The sequence below is a fragment of the Cyprinus carpio genome, chromosome B16 (genome assembly GCF_018340385.1).
Source record: "Cyprinus carpio isolate SPL01 chromosome B16, ASM1834038v1, whole genome shotgun sequence".
NCBI lineage: Eukaryota > Metazoa > Chordata > Actinopteri > Cypriniformes > Cyprinidae > Cyprinus > Cyprinus carpio.
In genome coordinates this window covers 7,075,811-7,086,298 of record NC_056612.1, presented here as the reverse complement: position 1 = coordinate 7,086,298, position 10,488 = coordinate 7,075,811, and the positions used below count along the sequence as shown (strand labels likewise).

Below are 10,488 nucleotides of genomic sequence, written 5' to 3'. Positions count from 1 at the left end.
ACAAATTTAAAGGCGGTTTTCTCAATATTTAGAATTATTATTATTTAATTTTTTGCACCCTCAAGATTCCAGATTTTCAAATAGTTGTATCTCAGCCAAATATTGTCCTATCCTAACAAACCATACATCAACAGAAAGCTTATCAGCTTTCAGATGATGTATAAACCTCAAAAAAAAAAAGAAAAAAAGAAAAGAAAAGAAAGAAAGAAACTTTTGACTGGTTTTATGGTCCTGGGTCACATATAGTAGGCTAAACAATTCATACATTTATTAAAGAATAATATATTAACAAAACAACCTGAAAAAACATATTTTGATAATTCTAAGAACTATCTAAACAATGGTTACAACTAGAGAATTCTTACAGGTTATTATGCAAGGCCAATCTGTTGAAATTCCACGTCACTATGGTTATCTCTTCGCACTTTTTGAGAACTCAGCTATTTTTTTTTACTATCACCTGGGGGGACTAGAGGCTCCATAATTCGCATTCACAACAAAAAAACAAAACAAAACGCGTAGTCAGTCTACACCAGAGCCGTAGAGAGACTCTCCTCTTTTCCTCTTGAAAAGTCACGTCCACATAGCGACCCCTGCTGGTGGTATTGTTCAGTGCAGACCGTCACAATGTGACTCAACTAATGTTTGCGTGCAGATCACTGGTTTCAGGGCGGAGAGCGAGAAGCGCTGAGAGTCGCTCTTCCCCCAGCAGCTTTTACACACACTGATCAGTATACCTCACACACACATACACACACACACACACAGGGCTGGACTCACACTCAGCCGGGCCGTACCTCTGCCGTCTTCGGATCTACAGCCGCCGGAACGTTTCTGAGTTTTAAGTGCTCTTAATGTTCTCCGGAACGAGCGGTAAGTCCAAGCTTTGTGTGATAGTGCGTAAGAATGCTAACATGGTTAGCCAGTTAGCATATGGTTAAGACACAATAAACGTGCGTTAAACAACATCCGTTAAACTTGATGTGATCTGACAGCTGTGTGCATGCTCTGTCGGGGCACACGATGCTGGACTGGTCTTGTTCAAGTGGATCTGCTCATCATGGCATGTTAGGAACGTATAGACAGATAGCTATTATTTATATCCTCTTCCTCTCTATGGATATATGGAGCTCATAAGGAGCTTATGGGCTAGATCAGGCCTGACGTGCATGGGCATATCAGGTCTGCTTTCACATGATGTGTCCATGGTCGTCACCAGACATGGATGCTTTTCTCTCTTTCCACATGTGGTTTTGTTAGCATTGATGCTAGGAGAATATTTCATGATGGTGGACTTGAGCTACTCTGGTTTACAGAATAAGCTTGGTTAATTGCATCACAACGAGAAGCTGGATGTGGTTTTGCATGCTTGCTTCTGAAGAGATTGAGCATCTTGGTAGCTGTGGTTTGATGCTCTCAGTATTGAAGGCTGTGATCACATTACTGAGCCATTGCTGCTTGTCTGTGTTTGCAGGATTCCTTTTGTCCAATAGCATTATGAACATTAAAAGACTTTCATTTGCTGGATTTCAAAAGGCTTGATGGTTTCTTGGGAGCCTTAATGTCTTCACTTAGAGGTTTAATTCTTCATCAGGTCTTTCATACTCAATTGCAGAGAGTTCAGAAGATCAGATTCAGTTCCCTGAAGCCTAGTGTTGTAGCCTGATCGATATATCTCATGTCGCACTGGTATATGTAAGGTGTGGAACACGTTCCTTCAGCTTAGTGTACTGTAATCATGTTACACAACCTGAAAGGTAAAACTAGGCCTATAACTGCTGGCTACTGTCTTGTAATTTGTGGTTGGAATGTGATGTTAATATGCAAGACGTAACCTTCCCTTTGGTCTAGTGATGTAAAACAGAACAGTTTGAGTACTTTAGCCTTGCAAATCCAACTATACCATGTTTAACACATACAAGGCCTCTAATCTATCAACACGATCAAAGCTTTGCTGAAAAACCTGTTGTACACTATCTTTCGCATGCCTTCTTCCCTCTCAGTGATAGTTCATACATTTTTAGAAAGTAAAAGGCCTTTAGTGTAATTCTAAAAATTTCTATCTTCAGGTCTTTATTAATAAAGTAAATGTAAGGACTTTTATATTGTTAGGTTTAATTTTTAGGAAAACATATTAAATGTGATTAAAGAAAGCTTTACTTATTTCTATGTCTCTCAATAATCAATTCAGTTAGGGGTAGGAGTTTTTAGGAATGTATGTCTGAGGGGAACTTACTGCCTTTAGAAAAGTTTAGATGGTATTTTTTCTTTTCATATTGCCTCTGTATAATTCATATTAAAGTTCATAAGTGCAGCGCTGCTTTGTTTACAGCGGAAACCAAGGAAACACTTTAAGCGCCACCTGCTGGCAGAGAGTGAATCTGCGTCTCGTTCAGCTCGTCTGCTGTTTTTGTTTCATGCAGATATTTGTATGTATAGTTTCACAAAACTGAAGTCAAATCATTTTGTTTTTGCTTCAAATTTCGAAATAATACAATCTAATTTAGATTAAAAACTGCTCATGTTGCATGTATGCAGCATCTTTGTTTGGATCATGATTAAAATGCAGTGGTTGCCTGACTCTCATTTTACATTTACATTTACATTTATGCATTTAGCAGACACTTTTATCCAAAGTGACTTACAGTGCATTCAGACTATACATTTTTTTTTTTTTTACCAGTATTTTAAATGGAAAGAGCACAGACAAAGTCTTATTTTGTTTAGGTGAAAATATTTCTTTTATTTGTGTTACTTATTTATTTGATTTGGGGGTTGTTTTACAATTTCAATTAAGTTTTGTTATTTACATTTACATTATATTAAAATTTTGTTATTTAGCAGATGCTTTCATCCAAAGCGAGTTACAAATGAGGACAGCAGAAGCAATCAAAACCAACAAAAGAGCAATAATATACAAGTGCTATATTAGTATATTATTATAGTTATATTTCAATTTTACAAAGAAACGTGCAGCATTTTGTCCAAGCAATAATAAAAGGACATATTTGTCTTAAAAAAAAATGTTATAAAAAAAAAAAATTGTGATTTGAATCATGGAATCAAAATTGTAAATTGAATCGTAAGTTGCATGATTCATTAGATCCCTATGGGTCATAAAAGCCTGATGTACAATTTTTTTTTTTTTTTTTAAATGAAAATGAACTTTTCCATTAAAATGAATAAATAATACATTTCTGACCATTATTTCACGTGTCAGGCTTTACAGAGTTAACTCTGCTGATCTCACCTGTGTAATGAGAGAGACTGCAATATTACACAACAGTTACAGTACATTCCTGGCAATGAACAGTCATTCAGTGGCAGATTGTTGGCTGATATCCTTTGTCAGGAATTTTCCAAAAAAAAGGTGGAGCTGTGTAATTGTGAAAGGACTGTAAATATATTCTGATTTCAGTGTTTAAGCATGAAACATTTAAGGTAGGGGTTGACTGTGCAGCTGGGGTCATTTAAATCCATTACGACTGCTTGGTAATTGGTGGCTGGCCAGTATTAGGCATTACCATGGGATATGATTTATTTAGGCTTTGCTGTAGGATGCTCAATAGGCAAGCTGAAATATGAAATGCTGCTTATGTTAATCTCCCACTTTGCTTATGTACAATAGGGTTTGGGCCCCCTTGTTTGGAAGACATCCAGATTTTATAAATGCATAATAATATTACAATATTAAAAGCTGTTTATGATGAAAATGATAATCACTAGTGCACAGGGCCAAACAATGATACAAATCCTTGAACGACTCCTCCTCTTAAACCACAACAAGCTCCTTTTTATGAAAAGAGAAGGACATTTCTTTTAGCTGAACAAAAGCTAGTGTAGTGGCCTGGAGTGTTCATTGTTAATGAACCAAGCTATTATTTGTGTACTGTGAAAGCACTATAGAAAATGAATGGACCTTGCAGGCTAATTAATGGTTTGCGCTAAGGCAAGCATGCTGCTGCTACTCATACTGGGTTAGGGATCTGAATGAACCCTTAACTTTAAGAATTAATTGTATAGTTTACCCAAAAATGAAAATTCTTTGAGTAAATGGTAAGTAAATGATAGAATTTTCATTTTGGGAGAACTATACATTTAATTCGTAAAGAGAATTGCTTAATATATTTAGTTGCAAAAGTTCCATAAAGCCAAAGAATTGTTCTTATTAGTGTTCACAACACGCTATTATTAGCATTACAGTTTTAGTAAATGCTACACGTCAAGCTTTTTAGTAACACCTCTTAAGCATGAATAGCTGTTATGCAAGAAACTGAATAATGTATGCAAACAACAACACATTAAAATGTTAACTTAATTTGCTCAGGAACACTGTTTCCTGTTGTGGTGTTTGGTGCTATTCTGGTGGTAACCAGATGGAATTTATTGATACAACCAATGCATTAAAGAATGCATGACTAATTAAATAGAAAACTGTGAATATTGGTTAAGAACGTCAGTCAAAGCAATTATAAGTCTGACACTAGGGGGGAAAAAAGCCATATGTAGGATCCAGAATATCATATTAAATTCATAATGGACTCTTTTGACTTTGAAAAGCAGCAAACTAGTAACACCAACATGCTAAAAACCCTGGCATCAATTTTGAATGCAAGCACCACTCAAATTTCCTAAAGAAAATTTAAACTGCAGTGCTTCATAATAATTTTGTGCATGTGTTTTAGCAACCTTATTCATTTTTATATATTATCTATTTCTGATCTGTGACATGATTTTTGGAGATAGAGAATGGTACGCACATGTGAAAGTCATGTCTGCTCTCATGGCAGTCATCTCCAGCACTGGCCTGAGGTTAATGCCACTAAAATTGAATCAGCCCTTTTAGGAGGCAGCCTCTCTTCTGGCACCAGCTTACTTGCCAGACTTTTGGCTTTTATTTTTTCACTAACGAGAGGAAATCAATACAAATCTATGTTGGTCCGTGTTGAAGGCTTGTGGCAGTGGAATCGCTCTGTGCCTTGGCATGATGGGAGTATTTTGATTTTGAGTGAAATCTGCTATTGGGCTAAATAAACCTGTGAATAATGTATTATTGCAACTAGAATAAAGAGTTAAAATTGACTGTTAAACTAGAGTAAGAAACATTGGTTGCTACATTGCTACTACTCTCTTCAATGCTTGATTCTGATTGTTCAAACTGTTTGACCCTTATACAGTTTAACAAGCATGACTAGTAGGTTTTATTGTTTCAGAAAGCCTTTGACCCTTATTTTTGTATTATTTTGTGGTAGTCAATTTTTGGTGTGTATAAAAATTTTTTATGAGTTTTAATATAAAAAAAATGTTTTTTTGTGGATTTTTTTTATATACTTTTGATGTTTTGTATTGTATATATAAAATGTATTTTTGTCTTCTCTGGTGAAGCATTTGAGCAGCTTTAAAAAAAAATTATTCACCACAATATTTAATGATGGAGAAAGAGTGGTAGAAACTTCAGCAGTTTTGGTAGCCCATGGGATAAAATTGGTTATGTAATGGCACTGGTCAAACCATTGGGCCACACAGAGCTTTAAGGTCTTCAATGTGACGTCAACATGGAAGATTACAAATGTTATAACATGATAATTGTGTCTGTTATCAATTTATGACTGTTTGTGTTACTAATTTTTGTACTCGTGTATCTCTGATTATCAGGAACCTGCCATCATGGGATTGCTGTTACCAGCCAATGTGCTGAAGTGAGCTGGATTTTTCCTCCGGTTTAAGCCCCAGGGGCCACTCCCCCCTCCATCCCACCGGAGGACCAGCAATCATGGCGGGAATCAAGCGCGGGTACGACGGAAAGATCGCTGGACTATATGACCTGGACAAGACGCTCGGCCGTGGCCATTTCGCCGTGGTCAAACTAGCACGTCATGTCTTCACCGGCGAAAAAGTGGCAGTTAAGGTAATTGACAAGACCAAGCTTGACACGGTCGCGACCGGTCACCTGTTCCAGGAGGTCCGCTGTATGAAACTGGTTCAGCACCCCAACATCGTTCGGCTCTACGAGGTCATCGACACGCAGACCAAGCTCTACCTGATCTTGGAGCTCGGCGATGGTGGTGACATGTTTGATTACATCATGAAGCACGAGGAGGGACTGAACGAGGAGCTGGCCAAGAAATATTTCGCCCAGATCGTGCACGCCATCTCGTACTGTCACCGGCTGCATGTGGTTCACCGTGACCTGAAGCCGGAGAATGTGGTGTTCTTTGAGAAACAGGGCTTGGTCAAGCTCACCGACTTTGGCTTCAGTAATAAGTTTCAGCCGGGAAAGAAGCTGACCACCAGCTGTGGCTCGCTGGCTTATTCTGCCCCTGAGATCCTGCTGGGAGATGAGTATGATGCACCTGCTGTGGGTAAGTGTGTTTGTAACTCTGCTCAGTAGTTCTGACTCCAAAGTACAAAACAAATAAATGCCTATGGCATTTAATAATATTTCCTTATAATTTTAGTGTCTCGAAAAACTGTTTTAGGGTTACAGTGATTTTATAAAGTGTTAAGGAGGTTGTTTGCCACAACGCTCATGGTCAGTTGAGGAAACTGTCTTTGCCCCCATACTAAAAGTGAGAGTAATTATCGTTACTAAAACTAAAACCATAAAATTGAATTTAATATCATTGCCTTAAATGAACTGAAATCAAATAAAGATAAATTAATTTATTTACCCTAAATCTAATATATAACTATAAGTAGAACTTATTTTGATAAAATTATATTTTGTTCTGTGTTGGAGCCAATAAAATTTTTGGCAAACTAAGGCAAGAGGCAATCTGACCTCACCAGTCCAACGGGGCAAAAATAATAAATCATCAGTGTTGAGCCTCAAAAAAGTTCTGCCATTTTTTTTTTTGTCACAGACTGACATCCAATGAAGAACCAATAAGAGCTCTGTAATTGTTTGCGAGATCTCACTGTGGTTAAAATGTCTAAGTGTTTTTTTTGGTCATATGTTTTTTCATTATGTGACGCTTACTATCATGCCATCTGCCACATGCAAAAAACGGGCCAAATTTTTGTGCTGAACATTTGTGTTGGAAAATGGCATGAAGATAGAGTGAAAGTGTTTCTAACATACATGGGGCTTGCATAATTTCAAAATCCCTGTTAGCCCTTTGGGTAGGCATTCTTCAGATTTTGTTAGCCCGAATAAGAGACTGAACTTCACTGTTGACAAATGCATGATCAAAAGCTTTCGTGATTGTATTTTTCCTTCAAATTGCATGTCAGGAGAGTAGGGGTGTAACAGATCACACAACTTATTCGCAACTTTTCGTATTACATATTTTGCACCACAGATCAGGTCTTATTATATAAAGAACACTGTAAGTACTTTGATACCACAGCAAAAAATAGGAGCAGTAATAAAATAAGAACAATTGAACAAAATTCAAGCATAGATAAATAAAATAGAACAAAGTTACGAATTAAACAAGGCGCACAGAAAACAGTGCGTGAGTAGCTAATTGAATTATCTTTTGCCTCTTCATGTGCTTTAATGGTTTAAAATGCTTGAATGTTTAAATTGGCAAAATGATAAACTACGATCCATTTCACCCCTACAAGCGAGAGAACAACGTGAATCAAGGAAGGAATTTTATATCACTATTCAAGATAGTCCATCAGCAGGGTGGTGATACATTTTGGTACACCGAAAGATACAATTGCGAGCCCTTATACATGCACTTGGTAAACTGTCTCAGTGTGAACGTGACTGATCAGTGGTTTAACAACAGCACAGTTTATTGATTTATTACCTGTCACTGTAAGGAATTGCCATACTTTTGCCAAAAACACAGCTTAACCTCTTTATCAGAAAACATGTCAGAACAAACCCCTTAACCCTAGATGCTCCAAATGCGCTTCTTCTCATCAGTTATTAAGAGGAACTGTCATTTGAGCTTCAAGTTCTAGATCATTAGGCCCTGGATTCCTGAAGTGCGTTGGCGGATTCCTTTCATCATTGCCATGTTAACACCCCAAGATAATGAATGCAAGCGTGCAAGTTGATGCAGGCTGAGGTCTAACCTTTCCAAGGCTAAGAGGTGGTAGAGGCGGTAGGCATGTCAGGGCATGCAAAGTTTCAGTCCATCGACTGGCCAATACAGAGCGACAAAGGAGAGAGCCCTGAGTATCTTTCAAAAGCATCGTGAACCATCAACTAGGGTAGGGCTGCTGGATAATGAATGGTTAAACTGATAATCACGATTATTTTCTCATAAAATGTATTAAATTCTAATAACGATTATTCTATCAAAAGGGTAAATGCAATAAAATTTCATGTGTCCTTTAAGCAACCTCCACTGACTATATACTGACTTGCATCTATGATAATGTAAAACTCATGGTTTTGGTTAGTTTTTTTAAAAAGCAGGCAAAAGCATGCACATCGATCTCAATTGGGTGCTGGACTAAGAAACAAGTGGAAAAATATTTTACATGTAAAGCCGGCAACACCAAAGCTCCAGAAGTATCAAAAAGTTATTTAAAAAAAAAAAAAAAAAAAACTGTGGCGCAGATGATACAGAAGAGCATACGCAGCATACGGTGATATGGAGAGACACAGAGGATACTGTTGACAAAGTAATTGTTGAATAAAGTCATTATTTTTGTTTTCTTCGCTTACAAAATGTGTTCCCGTCGTTTCATATAACCCAGATTAAACGTCTGATGGCAGATGGAGTATTCTGACGACAACTTTCATAGCTTTTATGGATCTCGACAGTGTTACTTACTTGGCAGTCTATGGGACGGTCACAGGCCTCCCGGTTTTCATCCAAAATATCTTAAATTGTGTTCCGAAGACGAACAGAGCTTTTATGGGGGTTTGGAACGACATGGGGGTAAGTGATTAATGACAAAAGTTTCATTTTGGGGTGGAGTATCCCTTTAACATTATGAAAACTGGTAAAAACTTTAGAAATTCTTAAAGCTCCAATATGTAGGAATTTTGTAATAAAATTTCCGAAAATAACTTGCACAGTGTGATATATTTCCTCCAGTTGTGTACTTACAATATCTCAAAAGTCTCCAAAGATTTTTTATTTCAGAGAAATTCCGATTTTAAATAACTGGCCGTCCCGGAAAAAATATGTCGCCTCTCAGTGACGCAATGTCCGCTCTATACTTTTTTTTTCCGGTGTAGACCATGTGATGTTCCACCACACCGGAATATCACATGGTCAAATGCGGAAGTGGTGGTTATGTTATAGCCGCCGTATGGTTTGGTTGTCGTTGTTATGGATCACGATAACTCTTTGGCGACTATTGAAGTGCCAGTAAAACGTAAGTTATATTGCTCTTTGTACTAAGGTAAGGATTTTTTTATCACGTGTGGTGACCGAGATTATGGCAGTACAATTAAATACAATCGGATATGTGTTGTTAAAAATATATTTAGTCATTACTTGCAAATGTTCGTTCAAATTTACTTTTAGAACGATTGGTTTGAGCACGTTAAACAACACGGCATTAACCATAAACACGTAACACTGCAAAACATTAACCCAACAAATCATTTAACAAATAGCTGTAAGTTGTAACGGGATAATATAGTATAACATTTCACGTTCCTTGCAGTTCATTAATTATGATGACATAAAATAATACGATCATATATACAGGTAATACAAAAACGAATAAATTACCTCATCCGTGATCATGATTCGTTTATCCAATTTAGATACATTGCTGTGGTGAAAACGCATTAAAAACGACATCTCCCATCGTCACCTGCTTCATAGCGTCATCAAGCTTTGCCTTTGTTATTGTTGGAAATGCGCCCTCTTGTGGTCAATTACAAAAGTCACATACTGGAGCTTTAATATAACTTCCAACAATTCCTATTTATGTAAATTTTTCCCATTGTATTGCAACAGCAAAAGTGCATTTATTTCTCAAACACAATAGATCCATTATTTAAACTCTGTGAAAGTTTGATCATGGCAGATTTAGATTTAGTTACACAAATAGCACAAATGGCTTGTGAAAAAACACACACTGGCTGTATGACCCTTTCATTTAAGCAGGATATCTCTGTAGAGAGCAGTGTTGCCTACTAATTTTCAGAAAAAGTTGCTAAAGGAAGGTTGATTTGTTGCTAAAAGTTGCTAATGACGTTATGATGTCATTGCGTGATGACGTCATTGCATAATCACGAAGCTAAATTGTCACATTAAATCTCAGCAAAAAATGTTTTTTATATACATGTTAATTTAGATTTGTTTGTAATATAATATGCATATATAATATTAAAATTAAAAATCTACTGTGTTAATATAAAATCATTTTCCTTATTGGTTTTTTTACCTGCATTTTAAATTATACGTTGTGTTTTCGGGTTATAGAGTTACAATGGATAATGGATAATTAATGGATAAATATCCTGGAAAATTACTAGTATCTTTTACATTTTTCTTACAGTGTACTAACTGATCAACAATTGCAGGTACTAGCTAGAAGCTACTAACAAAAGTATCATAAATT

The 10,488-nt window shown here is 36.7% G+C and overlaps 1 protein-coding gene across 1 annotated transcript in view; it reads left to right on the top strand.

The window, feature by feature from the left end:
• The first annotated feature begins 649 nt into the window (after positions 1–649).
• snrka (SNF related kinase a) overlaps positions 650–10,488 on the top strand; it is a 43,963-nt gene continuing 34,124 nt past the window's right edge. The window contains exons 1-2 of the mRNA XM_042740491.1: positions 650–873; positions 5,656–6,362. Coding sequence (XP_042596425.1) covers positions 5,774–6,362 — 589 coding nt within the window. The 5' untranslated portion in view covers positions 650–873; positions 5,656–5,773. The remainder of the gene's footprint in view (positions 874–5,655; positions 6,363–10,488) is intronic.